The sequence below is a fragment of the Molothrus aeneus genome, chromosome 1, assembly GCF_037042795.1.
Source record: "Molothrus aeneus isolate 106 chromosome 1, BPBGC_Maene_1.0, whole genome shotgun sequence".
Lineage (NCBI taxonomy): Eukaryota > Metazoa > Chordata > Aves > Passeriformes > Icteridae > Molothrus > Molothrus aeneus.
In genome coordinates this window covers 67,374,485-67,394,229 of record NC_089646.1, presented here as the reverse complement: position 1 = coordinate 67,394,229, position 19,745 = coordinate 67,374,485, and the positions used below count along the sequence as shown (strand labels likewise).

General features: G+C 40.9%; 1 protein-coding gene across 1 annotated transcript; it reads left to right on the top strand.

The window, feature by feature from the left end:
- Window positions 1-2,599: 2,599 nt before the first annotated feature.
- Window positions 2,600-18,460, top strand: RIOK1 (RIO kinase 1). The gene is made up of 17 exons (XM_066558713.1): window positions 2,600-2,718; window positions 3,567-3,771; window positions 4,997-5,087; window positions 6,080-6,149; window positions 6,597-6,639; window positions 7,336-7,428; window positions 8,151-8,263; window positions 8,391-8,471; window positions 8,991-9,077; window positions 9,695-9,832; window positions 10,479-10,582; window positions 12,239-12,345; window positions 13,375-13,440; window positions 15,031-15,150; window positions 15,436-15,489; window positions 16,595-16,744; window positions 18,246-18,460. Exons 1-17 carry the CDS (start codon window positions 2,648-2,650, stop codon window positions 18,354-18,356), a joined length of 1,704 nt encoding a protein of 567 aa, XP_066414810.1. The 5' UTR covers window positions 2,600-2,647; the 3' UTR covers window positions 18,357-18,460.
- The last annotated feature ends 1,285 nt before the right edge of the window (window positions 18,461-19,745 follow it).

The window sequence follows — 19,745 nt, the reverse complement described above, 5'->3', positions numbered from 1 at the left end:
CTTCTTCATCAGGAGTCCTCTACCAAAAATATGATGGAACTACATGAACATTCACAGCAGTTTTCAAGTTAGCTAATTTTTCTTTCATATATAAATAAGCCTGTTCCATTTAAACCAATGTCTTGTACAAAGTGGAAATATAGCTTAGAATATTGGAATATCAATCATACTGCATGAGATAGAGAAGATCCTGGTCACTTGCTGTGTTGCTGTAATAAGTGCTCAGGATATAGATGCCATTTTCTATTTTCAGATAGATTTTCATGTCAATCATCTCACAGTCCCTTGACCATGCTTTGTTCCTCCCTCTCATGTCTTCCCTGCTTTGTGCAGTCCATATTGTTCATGTGCTTCACTCATGCCATGGCAGTAAGAGCTGACCTCAAAATCTAACAAAGTCTGTTGATTTAAACGGGCTTTGCACCAGCTACAGATCTGTTAGCACTGTGAACTACCAAGTACTGCCTGGCATACTTTGGCAGGGGAGGGGAGTGTGATAGATAAATGTCATTATAACTTGCTCATTTAGCACATGGCACTTGAATTCCCTCTCATGTTTAGCCTCACCAACAAGAACATACTGCATGTCAGATTTTCCAAGATGGGCTCAGAAGCACAGGTTGCTTCACAAAGCTGGCAGGCAGCGTCTTTTCCTGCCACTGAGTTGTACATTTCATCCTGCAAATATGAAAAGGAAGCTCTTGGTGGTCCTCTCAAGTCAGTCTTCTTACAGGAAGGAGCAGCACTGCAGTTCTCCTAGGGTCTCTGTACCCAACTTCCCAGCTTCAGCGTGAACAGAATGTATGTCTGTCCTACATAATATGTCATGTTAAGTACAGAATTAGTGCATCTTGGAGTGTTAGCAAACATTTTTACTCCTAATCTTCAGGAAATACAATAATGTAGCCATATGAAGAGTAAGGGACGTAGTATTTCCTGAGGAGTTTCATGGGACAGTGAACATGGAGCTACAGTGGTCCAAGCTAAATACATAGTCTGATAGATGTCTGTTCTGTCATGGATTAGGGGTGATAACTGGTAGGTCTCAGACACCTTTTTTCCCATTCTCCTTCTGAAAGTATCACCATTGCCTAGTGGATTAACCCTGTTGCAGATGAATTGCTTGTAGAACAGTTTGTGCCTGCTTCCAAAGGAGCTCTTAAAGCCTAGGACAAAAAAAGTGGGCTGCACTCCAAGGCTGTCAAAAAAGTTACGCAGAAGCCTGAAGCATAGAATGAATAAAAACGAATGTGGAAATCCTCTGGCAGTGTTATGTTTCAAACAGTCCCTTGTCATTACAATAAATGGGTATGTTTACTTAAGAGCACTCAATAATTTATTAGAGTGTGAAATAATCCTGTAGAACAGCACCTTCTCTACACACATGGATTAACCCACGGGGATTAGGAGTCCTCCAACACCTGGTTCTACGAAAAAGATCAGTAAACAGGTGATCTTAATCTGATTTCTGCTGAGGTGGTTGTGTATTGGGGAAAATGAGCACAGAAACCCTCAAAGAGCTGACTTTATGGAAGTGTTGCAGATGCAAATGACACCTATCGTATCAAATCTATTTGAAAGGTATCTCTGCACAAGCATTCATGTTTTCTGCACAATCACAGGTTTTTTATAGCTTTTATACATACCACTCGGATTATGCAAAAACATTTACAAAAATAAAAAGAGAATGCATTTTAAAATTTTGCCCTTATGTACCAGATAGCAAAAGCCCAGCACTCACTTTTATTTTCTTAATCCTACATTATATAGGTATATAAACAGTATATAATAATATTATAATCTGTTTATAGATTAAACTAAGATGCTTCTAGCCAGGCTTGCAAATTTGGAATTCCTTTGGCTTCAACTAGAGCTTTATTTTAATAAAGATTGGAATTTAATATTTTAGAGTACACTAAATAAAATTTCTCAGTATCTACTACAGAGGACACAGATCATCATCTGTTTCAGGGAAAACAACCATGAATCTGTGGCAGGAATGGTCATTTCCAGTCAAGAATTAAGGGCTTGAAAATGCACTATTTCTAAGGCTAAATTGTTTACTATTATACAGATGTACCGCAGTTCAGTATTTGATGTATTGGCAGCTGCTGGGGATTCATAGAATGACAGAATGGTTTGGGTTGGAAGGGACATTGAAGATCACTCAGTTCCATCCCAACTAAGTAATCTTAAATTTTCCTTCCGACCCAAACCATTCTGTGATTCTGGGCAGGGACACCTTTCACTAGGCCAGGTTGCTCTGAGCCCCGTCCAGCTTGGCCTGGAACACTTCCAGGGATGGGGCATCCACAGCTTCTCTGGGAAACCTGTTCCAGTGCCTCAGCACCCTCACAGTAAAGAATTTCTTACTAATATCTAATCTAACCCTACTCTCGTTCAGTGCAAAGCCATTCCCCGCTACAAGCCCTTGTAAGAAGCCCCTCCGTGTGCCGGCTCCAGGCCCTCCCGGCGCAGGAGCCCGGGAAGCGGGGAGGGCCCGTCCCAGCCGCGCTCGCCCGCGCTGCTTTTGGTCCCTCTGGCCGCGCCGTAGATGCCGGGCTGGGCTGGCGCCTGCGTGCCGTGGGCATCCCGGCTGCCGGTGATTCCTGCCTCCCGGTGATTCCTGCTTCCTGCCGCCGCCGCCATGGATTACCGGGCGCTGGTGATGAGCCAGGTCGTGCCGGGGCAGTTCGACGATGCGGACTGCTCGGACAGGTGAGGGCGCACCGCGGGGCCGGGGCTGAGGGCGCTGGGGGAGCCGGGCCGGGCGGACACGCGGAGCGAGAGCGGGAGCAGCCCTGGGACTTGCCCGGCAGCGGGGAAGGGAGAGCGGGCGGTGCTGCCCCGCTACGGGAGGAGATGAGAGGAAAGGCTGCGTGTGTCTCTCGGCTTCCCTTTTCCATGATGTGTGCTGCTTTGGGACGTACTTGTCCTGGCAGAAAGCCGCGACATGTAATTGACATGACAGAATGGTAGCATCGGTTAGGTTGGAAAAGACCTCTGGGATCATCGAGGCAAGCTGTGACCCAACACCACCTTGCCAACTAGACCGTGGCACTGAGTAACAACTCCAGTCTTCCTTAAACACCTCCAGGAACGGTGACTCCACCACCTCCCCGAGCAATCCATTCCAATGTCTAACCACCCTTGCTGTGAAGAAATTCTTCCAAATTCTCCTGGTGCAACTTTGCAACTTTAGGCCGTGTCCTCTTTTCCTGTCGCTTGCTGCCTCGGGGTAGAGGCCGACCCCCACGTGGCTGCAGCCTCCTTTCAGGGAATTGTAGAGAATGGTAAGGTCCCCTCTGAGCCTCTTTCCTCCGGGCTAAACACCCCCAGCTCCCACAACTGCTCCTCACAGGATTGATGCTCCAGATCCTTCACCAGCTTCATTTCTAGACCTGATTCAGCACCTCAATATCCTTCCTGAATAGAGGGCCTCAGAACTGGACTCAGTGAATTAAAACACGGGTGAAAATGTAAAGTCATTTATGGGGATAAGTGTATGGAATTTTTGGTGACTAACAATAATTTTTAGTTATAGAGACATCTGTGTTTCTTTTCAGTGAATCTGTGGAAGACACAGAAGCATGTAAAGAGGGTGAGGTCCCTGAGAGCTGCCAGTTATGCACGTGTGAAGAAGTTAATCCTGAGGAAGGAGATGGTGATGATGACAATGATGCTGAAGAGGAAGATGAAGACTGGGACTGGGATGATGAGGTGGGAAGACTCACGAAGCGCCACAATGCTGCTGGTGGATGCAATCCACAGGTATGTTGAAGGTTATTCTGTGGGCTTTGAGGGTGCCCAAGAGCTAATGGGGCCAGTCTGGAGGCTTCGTTTGTTGTTAATGTTATGTTGGGGACAAATGCAAGCAGAAATTTTTCCTTGAGAGAATCCCCTTCCTTTGCATCTGTTCCTGTGACCTGCTGTATGTGTATGTACATTGTAGCCCAACCTCCATTTGATTTTCTTGTCTCAAACCCTGTTGCTGGATTCTCTGGGTCACTGCAGTTTTCTTCTCTTCCTTACCTTTCTCAACTTTTCTTTCTTTGCTCACCCTTAGGATGTTCCTTACTTTTTGGTATTTGTTCTCTGTGTTTCTGAGCCTCTTCCCCAGCCTTTCTGTTTATTTTTAGACTATCTGCTAGTCCTATCCGGGGTGAAACCAGTTCTATTTTTGACTTCATAGTGAAGAAGACAAAGAAAAATACAAGCATGGGAAATGGAGGGGGGTGCTTGAAGTGAATTAATTTAGAGTGTTGGCATAATAATTATATAATTATTATGGTGTTATTATGATATAAATAATTATGGTGTTGGCATAGAAACTCTGGTGTTGTGCAGAATGGAGGGCACTCATGAAGGTAAGAAGGGTGCTAGTTCTCACATCAGCTTGGACACTAGAGGATCAAAACCTCATTTTTCCTATTGATACCAACTTAGCAGAATAGTTGAGATAAATCAGAGTGGCGCTGATCATAGCATAGCATAGCATGTCTGGCAGCATTTGTCTAGGTGGTATATTCTTGCCTTTATTTAGAGGTTTATGCTGTTCAATGATGGTGAAATCATGTTCAGGTATTAGTTGTGTTTGGGGAGGACTACATGTAAGGAAAGACAGAATCTTGGAAAGTTTTCTCAGTTCATTGCCTCTGCATTTTTTCCCTCTTGTTTTATTCCTTGTTTCTGTCTTCTATTCTCTTCCTTTTACAGACAGAAAAAGTGCTGTGTGAGAGACTTGTAGCTTCCTAGACTAAAAAATAACTCTGGTTTGGAGCACTTTTAGAATTTTGACTGGTGTATTACCTGTATTTTCTTTTCTTGATTTAAGTAAAATCTGGTGTTAATCCATATCTGTTTCCTTATATCCCATGTGGTTTTTATCTTACAGCTTTAGGCATAGGCATTTGAGATGACTTTTCCAATGAAATGGTTTGAATTTCAAAGGGCCGTGTACAGAACGTGACTTATGTTAACAAATCCTTTATTTCAGGCAAATAGACAGACCCCTAATTGCTCTTCAGCAAAACTGTCAACCCCTGCAGGCAAGGTTTTAAGAAAATTTGAACACAAAATCAATTTAGGTGAGTATAATTGCACTGCTGTCTGTTATTTTAAACAGTTACCACTCTGTGACATTCTCAGACTAATTCCGCCTATGTTAAGCCAGAACTCCCTGGAATGGATGAGTTACCCTTTCCCAGAGAGATTAAAAATGGCTTTTTTGTATTTGAAGTTGCCTTTAGTCTCCAAGAACTGGCTGTCATACCCCCCTCTCTCTCCACCTTCAGAACCATATGGCTGTTTTGTTGGGGCTTTTTATTTCTCCTTGATTTCTCCAGGCAGCATGAAGTCTTTCTTCCCTGGATTGTCTTTAGGAAAAAGCTGCTTGAGTGGGGGGAGGGAATTAACTCTCTGTTGTGGTGTTGGTGATTCCCACAGCTGCTACCAAAGCTGCATTTTCTAGACAAATGCAGTAGGCCCCTGTAGTATTAGAGGGGGTACATTATGCAGCAGTTCTCTCCCAGGAGCAGAGATCCTGTGCTGAATGAAGAGGCTGCTGTTCCAGCTGGTGTGGTTTGACTTTTGCCCTGAGATGGAGATGGCTGCTCAGCACAGCCTGTCAGGACTAAGGGTAGCTGTGATTGGCACCTTCTGACAGGGTAGAGATCAGAGGTTGGGTTTTCCTTTATAACAAAGTGGTGCTAGGGTGAAGGCTGCTGGTATTTGTAGCCAAATACAGCAGTTTTTATACATTTAGCATTTCATCAAACACTATTTAAATGCATTGTTGAAGAGAATCTGGGAGGCTATTATTTATTGTGTTAAGAAAAATGGCATTTGATTGTTGAAAAGAAAAGAACAGACAAATTTATTGGTGAGATGTTATCCAAAAGGCATTACTGGTATCACATTTCCAAGTCTCTGGAATTGTCTCACTCATCTGTGTTGTTACCTTATAGTCCTGCCCTGAAATGTAAACAGAGTGGAGTGTTAGGTTAACCCTGGTGTGTAGAAAACTTCTTTGGGTTTGGGGTTTTGGTTTTTTTTTCATCATTTCTTATGTGTTTTTCAGATAAGTTAAATTTTGATGATTCTGTTATAAACAGAGTCACAGAAAAGTCTAGGCAGAAGGAAGCAGACATGTGAGTATTACTTATGCTTCTATTTTCACTTAAATACTTTAAACCCAGAAGTATAGTGCTTATTTCCTTGTTTAAATAAGTTTGTTAAGAAAAATGAAGTTCGTTGTCTACATGCAGTTTGCCCTTTGGTCTTCAATTTTTTGGTTTCCAAATCAGTTTTTGGAATCATCCAAGGTTTTGAATCTTTTGTCACTGGTAGCACAAATGATTGTGTTGGTGTGGTATAGTAAGACAGAAGTGATGGATGTCATTCCCCTACTACAGACGTTGTTGATGTTTTCCTTTCCATCCCTCTGTCTGCAGGAGAAACCTTTGGTTTTGTATGACCTGAAAGCCTTACTTCTTAAGGCTGTCATCTTAACCTTTGGCACAGGATGGCTCAGTTTGCTCTGTCAAAGTACCCAGCCCATATATGGGATTGTAACATTTTATTTTCACTTCTGCTAGGTACCGAGTCAAAGACAAGTCAGACAGAGCAACAGTAGAACAGGTAAGGCCTTTGTTCATCAAAATTCCCTTTTGACCAGAGCAAATAGTGTAGAATTTTGGAATCAATGAAAAAAACAGTTAAAGCAAGAACAGAGTTTTGGAATTCTGTTTCTCTTGTTATGCTGAAGAGACCTGTTGTTTCTTTCTTTCTTTGTTTCACATATGAAAGTTAACTTTGGTTCCATAAACATTTTAGAGCTCATTTTTGTGTTTAACATTGTGATTTGTTTATATGTGTAATGCAGAATTCCATCTTAAGCTTTTATTGAATTCCAAAGAACAAGAAAAAATGCTGAGTTTGCATTTTTCTTTTTTTCTTCTTTAGCAAGACTGAATTATTACTGGGCTGAGCCCACATGGCTGTCCTATCTCAGTTATGTTATCTGTATCCCAAGATATATCTTACTTTAAAACATTTAATGCAGCTATGGGTGGGACATTATTTCTTTGTCTCTTCTAGAGTTAGATTGAAGACATATGCTTAATTTAAAAAGAGAAAAAGTTTTTGAAGAAAAAGTGAAATATCTTCCTAGATTCATGGTAAAATTCTGAGTGATTATTATTATTATATATTCAGATTATTATTCGATCCTTGAGAACATTCTGATGCCCAGGCTTCTTTAATATGATAGTAGGACTGGGCATTATTATTTGTTTTTTTTTTTTTCTCTGCTGACTTTTCTGTATTAAATTTGAGGTGTTGGACCCAAGGACCCGAATCATTCTGTTCAAGATGCTCTCTAGAGGTATCATATCAGAAATCAATGGCTGCATCAGCACAGGGAAAGAAGTAAGTTTTATTGCAAGGCTTTTTTTTTTAGCCAGCTGGGTGGAAGTTTATGATGCTCAGAAAATGGAGTGAAATACTTGGGCTTAGTTCTACATATTTTGTGCTTCTTGATTGGTAAGAAGTTATCTTAAGAAAAAAAATTTCTGTTAAAGGAAACCAATTTTCCTAAGTATGAAAGATTTCTAAGAATGCTTTAATATTATCTTAAATTTGTGGATGTTGTTAATTGCATCTTTCAACAAAAGGTTTTAGCAAAGTTATGTATACCCATAGTATTAAATAGTGCCTAAAAACCATACAAACCCAGATAATTCCAATTAAAGACGTACTTCTGTCCTGTGTAGAGGTGAAAACATGAGACATTAGGGCCATGCTTTAGGGCCTGAACAGTGCACAGACTCAAGTTAACCCTTCACACAAGGGCTTGCTTCAGTCTCCCAAGTGTGCATGAGGCAGAGTTTTCTTGTGCAATGTTGATTTTATTCTTTTTTTTTTTATTCATTTATATTGTTGCACCCCTGCCCCATCTTATGTACTTCCTGCAAGCTGCCCTTCATGGAAAAAGGATTGCCCTGGTGTGCAGTCTCCTTCAGCTGGGTGCCACACAGGGGCTGGGGTGGGATCAGCCCTTTTCCAGGTATCAGAATGAGAAGAAGAGAGAAGACTATGTTGTTTTAAAGAGCTTTTCTTTAATGTTATTTCTTCCCTTTTTAATCTAATAGGCCAATGTATATCATGCCAGTACTGCAAATGGGGAGAACAGAGCAATAAAGATTTACAAAACCTCTATTCTGATGTTTAAAGATCGGGATAAGTATGTCAGTGGTGAATTCAGGTGAGTTTGACTTCTGCCTGATTTTACTGGGGAAGAGGGATTGTTTTGAAAGATATTAAAATCACTAGTGCTCATGCTGCGTTGATAGACTAAGAGTCCCTGTTGTCTTTTATTTTTTTATTTAAAGATTTCGTCATGGATACTGCAAAGGCAACCCAAGAAAAATGGTGAAGACATGGGCCGAAAAAGAAATGAGGAATTTAATAAGGTGATTCTTCCAGTTTTTATTTCATCATGCAGAGATTACAAAAACTTTTAAGTTTAGAGGAGATGCTCTCTCTTTGGGTACCACTACCCTATTGGGTCTCTGGAGTGTTCAGGAAAGTGTCTTAAGCTTCATTATGGGAGAGAAACAAAAGGGGAGGGAAGAATAAAGATCTTCTTTTGTTTTCCTGCGAATGCTTGAAGCTCTTCAGTGTCTGAACTCTGACATGACTGAACAGCAAGGAGAAGCTAGAAATAGCTGCTGCTGAGCAGCAACACACTGTGTGATATGGGGTAATCTAGGATTAACTTGAACTGTCTAAAAGATTCTTTGACACAGGAATGCTTAGAAAAAAGGGTCAGAATGGTTGTGGCTTTTTGTGTGCATTTCCTAGTTCTTCACAAGGGAGACTTTCTTGAGCTCTCACTGTGTTATGTTCTAAGCTGCAGAGCTCCTTGCACTGGTGCAAAGCAAATAGAGTTTGGTTTTGGTTTTTTTTTTGGCTTTGTTCCTGTATTTCAGGTTGAATACAGCCCAGATACCTTGCCCAGAGCCAATTATGCTAAGGAGTCATGTGCTTGTCATGGGCTTTATTGGTAAAGGTGATAGGTAAGTATCCTTAGAAAAGAAATTTTTTTTGTTTATTTGGTTGTTTGTTTTTTGGTTTTTTTTTTTTTTTAATTTAGTAATAGCTTTTCCCAAAGGTTTATGAAAACCAGCCAAACCAACCATCTGAATTTACCTACAGTTACTCTAGGGCTGTAAAGTTAACATGTGCATGTGATCTGTGGAATGGTCCCAGACATTTGTCAGCTACTACTGCAGGCAATCTGTGTGATTCTGAAGCCTCAGTTGTGTGCAAAATGATTTCATAAAGTGGCTTAACCAGAGATTAATGCTGGAAAGGCTTGCTAATCATGAAGATAGTTTATTGTTTTGTAGTTACTGACATTAATGTAGCACGGTCCGAATTAGCTCCTGTTGAAAATAGAGCTTCAGAATCTTTGGCAAGCATGTAGCAAGGTTTTGCTCCCCTTCCTGCTGGCTCCTTGCAGTTGGTTGCTCATCCTGACTTGCTTGACATACTCAGGGAGTGAAAGATTCAGGCACAGCAATTAAAGTGTTTGCAGCTGGTGTGAAAAAGGAAAAAGTATTTAGTTTCTATTTAGTTTTAGCTATATTTTTAGTTTCTGTTGTTGTTTTTTTTTTTTCTTTGTAATTTCAAGACCTGCTCCTCTGCTGAAGAATGCTCAGTTGTCTGACTCCAAAGTCCGGGAGCTGTACCTGCAGATCATCCAGTACATGAGAAGAATGTACCAAGATGCCAGACTTGTTCACGCAGATCTCAGTGAATTTAATATGCTGTATGTTTTTAATCCTTGCTCTGAATTGTGACATCTAAAATGTATGCATTGGCAGCCTCTATGTGAGAATACTGATGTACCTTTCAGCGAGGGTGGGGTCCTTGTGGTTACTGGGTTTTGTAACTTTTCTAATTAATTATGTAGCTTTTAGCCCAGATCTGAGCTTTCTCTGTTAAAAAACACCAACAGGCAAACAAACGGAACCATAAAATAAGAAAGAAAAAAAAAATTAAAAAACACAACAAAATCACCTCACAAAACCCCCTCACGACTAGAAAAAAACCCGTCAACTCCAGCAAAAACTAGTAAGGTAGCATTTTTATGTAAGGTATTTTATATTAGTTAGGTGTCATTTCACTGCTATATTTTTATAACTTGTTTCTTGTTTTATTTCTTTTTCATGCACCTCTCTGCTTTTTTTTGTTCATGAGCAGACTACTTTTAAAAAAAGTTTAATTATACAGCTTGTATAGAGGAGGGAAAGGATTGACTAAAAAAAGCCACCCTGGCCCTCACATACAAGGCATATGCTGAAGAAACAAGTTAAGATTTTTTTTTGCTGCTTCTTAAGTTTGAGGCATGTTTTGTTCCCTGCCCCTCAGTATCTGGTGGAGTTGGTGCAGCTCTGTGTGGGTTTTCCTTGCAGGTACCACGGAGGGGACGTGTACATCATTGACGTGTCTCAGTCCGTGGAGCACGACCACCCGCACGCGCTGGAGTTCCTGCGCAAGGATTGTGCCAACGTTAACGGTGAGAGGGCTGCACTCCAGCCCTTGTTCTGATACCTGGTTTGTTTAGCAGGATGGACTTAGTTCACCTTATGTTCTTTCAGGTGTAACTGACTGTAGAAGCTGTCAAGATTGTTTTAAAATACTTCCTCTCCTGTGCTCTTGTGACTTCCTCAGGGAGCAGCGTACTGTGCTGAGTTCAGAGTAGTGCAGCTTATTTTGCTAGAAGTCATCTCTCTTAAATGAGTGCCATGGCTAAATCTCAGAGTTAGGATAGATCTAAGATCGCTCCCAGTCTGCAGCAGTGCTCACTCCAATCTTAACTTCCCGTACTTAAAATACTGTGCAGACATACTGATGTGTTGCCTTCTGTGAGCTGGATCCACATCTGGGATTCCTCAACTGGCAAGATGTTTCTGTGTGTTATAAAGTTCCCTGCACTAAGGGCAGCTGAGAGGATTGAGGCACAGAGTAATTAATTAGAGATGTTATCACTTGTCATAGTATGTTGATAAGTAAAGTTTAATGGTGTTTTTCTCTTGAGAATTTGGTCTTCATGTGTGAATATACATGTTGTGTAACAGATACACACCTCCTGGTAGGGTGTGTCTGTGAGGACAAAAAAATCTCTCTTTATAGGCTGCTTTTGTCTCCCCTTTCTTTTCACATTGACTTTTTTCTTATTTTACAGAGACTCTTGAAAGTCTGGCACATAATTAGGAAAGAACTGTGTGCATGCTGTATGTTGTTGATGTCCTGTATGCTACGTTTTCCTTATTCCTTTTCAGTTCATGCATTTCTAGTAACTGCTTTCTGTCTTAGCTAGTCACACCCTTGCTCTTTATTCATGTCATTTGAGCTCCTTTACCTAGATATTCTAGTGTCTCAGTGAGTTGCAGTTGTTTTGGTGTTGTTTTGTTTGTTTTCTGTCACTGCAGCTTTCTCTGTCTAAGCCTTCTACAGAAACTGTAAGAAAACACACCTGTTCTGCCTTAGGTGTGATCTTTGCAGAGATTTGTGGTTCAGTGAGCACGGAGAGCTGCCGCCAAACTAAGTGCTTTTCTAATCCCTCCATGATTAATTTCTCACAGTGAGAGATCCTCTGGGAATTTTAAGTACAAAATACTTGTTAAACAGTCCTCATTGTCATTTGCTGCTGTTTTTCAGAACAGAAGTGCAGCCTATAATTTGGTCATAACTGATTTAAGAAAGCAATTCTGAGCGTAGTAGCGAGGAAGATTCTAGGACATCAATGTGTCTTCCCTTTTGGGTGGATCATAATGTACTGTATTTCAGTGGCCACTTGTTTCTCTCTGGCAAAAGTTTGAGGTCTCCATTCCTTATTTGAAATACTTTTTTTATCTTAGTCATTGCAAATACTACACTTGTCTTGAATTCTTTACTTCTTAGCCCATACTCATTAAGTCATTTGATTTGGCTTTTATATTTGTGCAGTTTTTCTCCTTTTAGTGTTTATTGCATGTGGGAGATGAACAGTTTTATTTCAGATGACCAAGAATCATCTGGTAACTAAACTCCATATGATGTAGAATGTGCTGCTTAGACTTCCCCAAGTCATCAGAGTTGCTGGCTTGCTGGAATTGTCACTTTAACATCCAAGCTGTGTACGTTAGATGGAATTACTAATGGGTTTTGTCTCTCCCTTGTTTCCTGGCAGACTTTTTCCAGAAGCACAATGTTGCAGTGATGACAGTGAGGGAGCTGTTTGAATTTATTACTGATCCTTCTATCACAAGTGAAAACATTGATGACTACCTGTCTAAGGTAAGACCTCATGGCCTTGTTACTGAGTAAGAGGACAGCAAAATCAGATCTAGTTCAAGCTTCATCATCTCATTTATTCTACATCCTAAGGAAGCCAGCACATGACATTGTAGTGCTAGTGCTTCAAAAATGCATATAGGTCTTTTCCATTTATACCATTGTAGAGTGACACTGCTTTCATTGCATGTTGTCTCAGAAAGTGTCTTGGACATATTTTATGAAAAATCCTTTTGCTAGGATCTTTTTTCCCAAGAAGCTGAGAGGCCTCAGAAATGAAATGTAAACAAAAATTATCTGCTTCTGTGGAATGCAACAGGTGCATCTTTGATTGGTCTCATGTGGTTGTTTTTAATTAATGGCCAATCACATTCCAGCTGTCTCGGACTCTGGTCAGTTACAAGATTTTATTATCATTCCATTCCATTTCTTTCCTTGCTAGCCTTCTAATGAAACCCTTTCTTCTATTCTTTTAGTATAGTTTTAATATATCATTTTCTTTTAATATAATATATATAAAATAATAAATCTGCCTTCTGAAACATGGAGTCAAGATTCTCATCTCTTCCCTCGTCCTGGGACCCCTGCGAACACCACAACAAGAAAGTCTGTCTAATCATGAAGACTCAAATGTCTGTTTGAGGTGCTGTAAGAATCAGGATGCTTTAAGCTAGCTCTTCCTTTCTGGCAAGGAGGAGCTCTGCAGAAATATAACCGTGCTTATATGGAGACTGGTGCTGTATGTCGTGTAGCCGTGCTGGGCCTGCTGCAGTTTGGTCTGGGGGGGAGGAGCTGCACGTGTGTTTTTCTTGCTGGTACGGCCCTGACCTGCAGCTGTCAGGTGCTTCGCAGCAGGGCTGTTCACCATTAGGTGTCGCTGAAGGCATTCCCACAGGGACAGCTGGAGTGCGTGTGAGTGACGGTGGAGCACAGGGAGAAACACAGATGGGAATAGTTGGATGTGATTCTAAAGGCTTAGTGGTGCGATTCTAAAGAATGATAAATTTTTTGTAATATTTTGTGTTTCTTTAGGCAATGGAAATAGCATCGAAAAGAACAGAAGAGGAAAGATCCAGTCAAGATAAAGTGGATGAGGAAGTGAGGATTTCTGTTCCTGCTATGAAATTAATGTTAACCTTACCTCTTCTAAACACTGAAAAATGTTGTGTTTTCTTTGAAAAAATGTACAGTTGATGATAAAACATTGTTTCTGATGCTGAGATATCTTGACCTAGCTGAGATGTGAAGTATTAAGGGATGCCATGTGTAAAAGCTGACAGCAATACGCTGTTAGAAGGCAAATACTCTATTTCCTAAACTAGTTTGTTTGCTGACATCTATGTCTCTTGATGTATCTTCCAGTTCAGGTTTAGTTTATAAAAAACCTGAGTAGAGAGATCAGATTGTGCTAGTGGTTTTGGAGCAGTGATACAGAAGCAGGCTATTTGGATAAGTGCATTGGCCAAATTGCCTATCTAGCTCCACTCCCAGTCTAATTCAGTTCTTCCACTGCTTTTACATTCAGTGAAGCCATCTCAAATCCATTACAGAAAGCTGTTAATGTTCTGGAAATGCTTAATGTAAAGATAGAACCATTTCCATCTTAGTCTTAACTGTCTGTTCCAGAAGAGTCTAAAAACAAAACCAACAACCAACAAAAGCCTCTTATCTTGTGGGTCAGTACAACTTGATTTATTCAAGACTTTTTTGTCTTGGAGCTCAGCAGGTTTCACTAACTGCTTCAGGCTTTGCCAAGGAAAGATGTCTTTTGTTTCCCAGTATAGCCTCAGCATAAAACTACTGAGGTGTAGAGTCAGATTCAAGTGTTTGGTAGCAAGCCCATCTTCTGCAAGCAAGTTACTCCTTTGTTTATATGAGGTACTGACCTGTAAGAGAGGTGGTTTCGTAGCATCTAAGTTCAGTTCATTTGTCTTAGACTTTTACATGTGACCATGGCTATTTTGTGCCACTTCCCATGCTAAAGAGCAGAGCTGAGTAAGGGCAGCTCTGTGGAAGTGGGGAACTGTGCTTTGTGCACAGCTCTCAGTTGAGCAGTCATCATGAAGGGTACTGAATCTGTACTGGGATTGAACTGATACCATGAAACAGAGAAGCAAAACACATTTCTCTGATCTGGTAGGATCATAAGCTTGCTGAAAGACTGTTCCAAATGTGACAAACTTTAAGTATGTTATTGATACTGCAGTTAGTTTTTATTGCACTGTACTGCTGCAAGAACCTTTTTTGAGTTGTACTGTAGGTTGAAGCGGGTATTGTTACATAAAGACATTAAGTTTTAGCAGTGCATTTCAATGGAGTTGCCTCCTGAAGGCATTATAATTATTACAATAAAAGCATTAGAAAAAATCTTAGGATACAAAACCTTACGACTCAAATGGGCTAAGAGATGGTTGGAGAATTTTGTAAGTGGGCTGGTGTGAGTCAGGTTAAGGAAGGAGCTTTCTTAGTTGTGATCTATCAGTAATGTCTAGGTTGCACATTAAGCCTGCCCCTACAAAAAAATAACCAAACAAAAAACAACTCTGTAATTCAAATGGTAAGGGATGATTGCTATGTTCATTTGTTGTTTCTTTGTGATTATTCTCCTAAGGATGCATAATTAGGAGAGAAGAACATCATGACACTATATGTAAATTAATAACTCTGTGTTTCCCTTCACTGTGCTAGGTATTTAAGAAGGCCTACATACCTCGAACTCTGACTGAAGTTAAAAACTATGAGAGGGATGTGGACATAATGATGAAATTGAAAGAAGAGGATATGGCATTGAATGTTCAGCAAGATAATGTGAGTAGACATGCTGAGGCCCTGCGAAAGAGAGAGAGGGAATATGAATTCTTCCTACTGGAAACTGTTAGCAACAAACAAAAACAGAAGTGTTGCTACCAAGATGTGGAGTACTAAATCTATATCATACTTTAAAAGTGTCTGGTTCGTACTTAATGCTAACATTGTGGATTTTATCCTGGTCTTTATTTCTTTAAATTTATTTTTAGATAGTAATTTTCTCTGGGCACAAAGAATTAAGATATAATTGGATAATGCAATTTCTTCCTCTCTCCCTTGGAGCAGATTCTCTACCAGACTGTGACAGGACTGAAGAAGGATTTGTCTGGTGTTCAGAAGGTGAGAGGGTCTTTTTAAAATCCTTCATTTTAGCCATTTTCAGAAAAGTGCTTACAGGTAGTTCAGAGAATGCCTGGTCCTGCAGCCGACATCATGAAAGAAGCCTTTGTATGCAGAGTGACCATTTGTGTCAGGATGGGTCTGGCATGGCAGTGTGTCTGCACAACACAGAATTTGCTTCCCTGCACTGTGGCTGATGCTGGGTTGCTTGAGAATGTAATTAAAATCCTTGTTGTGGCCATGATCTCTAAAGTTAAGGTGATGATGAGGGAAAGTGTTTTCTGATTATGGAAAATGTAATTGATTTAAACTGTTGCATGACTGCAAGTTTTGATATGTTTCTGTTATCAGATATAATATCAGATATGTTGATATGATAGGGTATCTGTTGTAATATTGCATAAAGAACAGTCCTCCAGTATAAGCCATAAAATATTATGTCTTACTGTGTTTGAAGTACTTGACAGTGACACTTCTGTAAAGTAGATTGGATGAGAAGTTGGATACAGATCACTTGGAGCCATGTCATTCAAGGCAGAAGCCCTGTGTGGGTTCCCCCTCCTTACTTTGTGAATATTCTCTAGCAGTGGTGTAGACTCTTGATTTAAAATGGAAATATAAATATGGATGGGATCAGGCTGTAACACAGTCTCCAGGCTTGTTTAAGAATAAGTGAGTGTTCAGTGCAGATATTTGTGTTTGCAATATAAAATACATACTGTGCCCCCAAGGTAGATTTGGGCATGATCCAAGGATAATTAAAAATAGGCTTCCACATATGTTAGCAAATTGCTGTTTAACTTAGGGAAATTAGTTTGGGAGTGCAAATAACAGCTGTGCTTTGAGCCCTGACCTAAAAGAATCTGTGGTGTACATTCTAGATTCCTTTTTCTTAGTTTGGCTTAACCTACTTCTCATTCTTTATCTTGAAACTCAGGGAGGGCTGTAGTAAGGGAGATAGCATCAGATTGCTCAAGGGCTTCATTGCAGCAGATTCTGTTTTCTTTTCTGTGAATATATATATACATTGTGCATCTGTATGTGTATTGCGCTGCCATTAAGTTTCTTGGTTTTGATTTGATGTAATTCTTGATGTATCTTGCAGATTCCTGCACTCCTTGAAGAGGCAGACAATTCAGAAACAGACTCTGATGATGATGATGGTGGTGGTGGCAGCTCAGAGGACTCTGATTTGGGCTGTAAAGAATCTGTACATCCCAAAGATAAACCTGCTGAAGTTAGCATGGACAAAAAGGTCAGCTGCCTGGGAATTGTTTATTTTTTCCCACCTTTGCTTATATGACACAAAAACATCCAAACTTAATGATTCTTGCTTCTTCTTGAAACAAGCTGTGGACCTTTCCTGTTGTGGAGAACAAGAGCAGAGGCAGTGAATTTCATTGGGGGTGCTTTATTAAAGGTGGTTTTATGTAGAGCAGTGTGCAACACAGCTCTCTGTAGCTTAGGCAAAGCTAGAAGAGAGATCTCTACAGGAAATTATAGGGCTACACAAAGTAGAATTCAGTGAAGCCTGGACAGCTTTTCACTTCCTCTGATTACTTTTCTGGGCTTTGGTGCTCAGGTTTGTGGCTGTGGTCCCTGATGAACCTCCTTATGCCCAGACAGCTGAGACCACTTGATCTGTAGAGCTGGAGATTTGGTGACAGTGTTTGTACCACAGTGGTTTTTGCAGTACCATTAGTACAGGCTGGCTAGCTTTGCTGTGGGCAAGAGATGTAATGCAGTCCAGCAAAAGGATTATGGTTAGGGTTTGGGATTTGGGTTTTCATTGAGGTTTAATTTTCTAAACTGTGGAACAATATGCTCAGTTTTGGTGAGGCTCTCCTGCAGTGTATCATTCATGAGTGAGAGCCTTTTGGCAGCCTTTTAGGTGCTGTGCAAAAAAAAAAAAAAAAAAAAAGAAAAAAGCAGGGTGAAACTTGCAAGCTTAAGAGGTTCAAGATTTGGGACATGGCATTTTAGGTTTTTCTTCCTAGAAAAGGTAAGATAATATATTTCATATCTGTTAAATAAAAATGCAGCACTCCACTACACACTACCAGTCTAGAGCTGCTGCCTTTTAGATGTGAAACAGGGAAGTCTTGGCCACTTCTCATCTGATAGGTTTTCATTTGGACTTCTTTTTGTGTGAGATGAGGGTATTTTGTAACTTGTGTTTAGCTAGCTGTAGGTTGAACAACTGATTAGCAGCATTACTTCTACCTGCCCCTTCCACTTTGCTGACCTTTTGTTTTCTAGTTGAGTCTCGTCCCTTCCGTCTGGCACAGATTAACAGTGTGTTGCAGTAGCATGGCATTCTTTCCTGCCAGTCCTGCTGGTGAGCAGCTTGCTCTATCAGCACTTACTGGATCAATATTTTGATACATGACACATAGAAACAGATACTATAGTAGCTCTGTGGGTAGCAGAAAATGTAGACCAGACAACCTGTTGTAATCTTAGGTGTAAATAGCGTGAGTTAAGAGTGCCTCTTGTTCACTTTCTTCAAAGGTTGCATGAAACTCAGGTTCTGACTAGTTTGTCATTAGCAGTGTGCAGGTCTAGGCTCCACCCCAACCTGTATCTCCTTTTTCCTATCCCCTCACCATTTCTATTGATTTTTAAAATTCCTTTATCTTGATAACCTTGTTTTTATGTAATGTGTTAATTAACTTGTTAATGTAACAATTGATTGACTTGCTTAAAAATCTTCATTCCCTTCTGGCTTTAAATGAATGGTGTTTGATTCCTTATAGGAAAGGAAAAAGTTGGTTAAAGAAGCCCAAAGAGAAAAGAGAAAAACCAAAATCCCAAAGCATGTGAAGAAGAGGAAAGAAAAAACTGCAAAAATGAAGAAAGGCAAATAAAATCATCTTTGGCTCAGAGAAAGGGATGATTTGTTGTGGATTAGTCAGCCATCATCTTTTTTTCTTTATTAAAAAATTAAAAATCCTTTATTTATATACATACAGTGTAAACTGTGAGGGTGTTTTTTGTTAATAACATGGTGTAGTTGTTTGAACAGAGTGTATGACACAGGTTTCTCGATGGGAAAGAATGAGTCTAATATTTGTGCCTGCTAAAATTCTTTACCTGTGCAGGTTTGACATTTTGCTAAACTCACACTGATTTGTTCCTCCATAAGTCCCCATGCCTTCTTCACAGGATGGAAGCAAACTGAGCTCTGCAGGCTCTCACAGTCCCCTGGGATACCCCTGCAGGCATTGTGGCTCTGCTGCCTCCCTGTGCTTGCATCTCCATTGATGGCCAAGTGCACACGTGGCTGCAATCCCCAGTTCGACCTTCACAGCCTCTCTGGTGCCTTTGGCTAGAATTTTGTAAGAGAGGAACCTATCAGGGCTTCCAGATCTCTCTTTCTCTCTCTCTCTGCTCCCTTTCTCCATCCACAGAGGGGTTGATAGCACTCTCACATACAGTACTCATGTAAGTGTAGACAGCATTACTGGAGCAAGCAGGACTGGTATTTTCTCTGCAGATGGGGATGTTTGTTGGGACACTGAGATGAAATATATGCATTTTGGAAATGGCATTACATCAGGCACAAGAGGGGCTAACCTCCAACTCGGAAGTGAAGGAAGGAGGACTTGCAGGATCCGTATCCAGAGGTGAGGGATTACTGGTGATTCTCATGACATCAAGGGCTTAGATGCTGCCAGAAGCATGGACACCTTATTTCCTGCCTGTGTACAGATGTGTTCAGGCAGAGGTGGCCTCAGTGATGGCTGCCCTGAGCCTGGCTGGTTGTGTCATCAGTGCAGTGCTGAAGGTGACTGAAGCAGTAACAGCTTTGTACACTTTGTCCTTGAAGTCCCATTGGACTGGGGATTCTCCCTGCTGACTAGCAGGGCTGTGGTGTGCCCATCTGCCTTGATTCATGAAGACAGTGCACCAGGAAGTGGGTGTAGGGCCTAAAGGTTTTGGATGGAGAGGGGAATTGTGTTCGAGTTGTTGCCTTTCCCCGGGAACAAGTTGTGCACTGGGCAGACCTTGGAGTTTTCAGTGAAGTGGGCTAAGCCTAAGTGACTGTGAAGCTGTGTGTGCTTTATTTTGTGTAGCTCAGCAGTGCATGACTCCAGAGGAAACTGATCTGTGGCTGATCACTGTGAGTGGGGGTTGTCAGACACAAGAGACAGCCACCTTCTCTTTGGGTCTGGCTCCTCTGAAGGCAGGGATGGGTGCTGGTCCTTGGCAAAGAGCCTGGAAGCCCCAGAGACAGGGCATGTCCCACGGGGTGG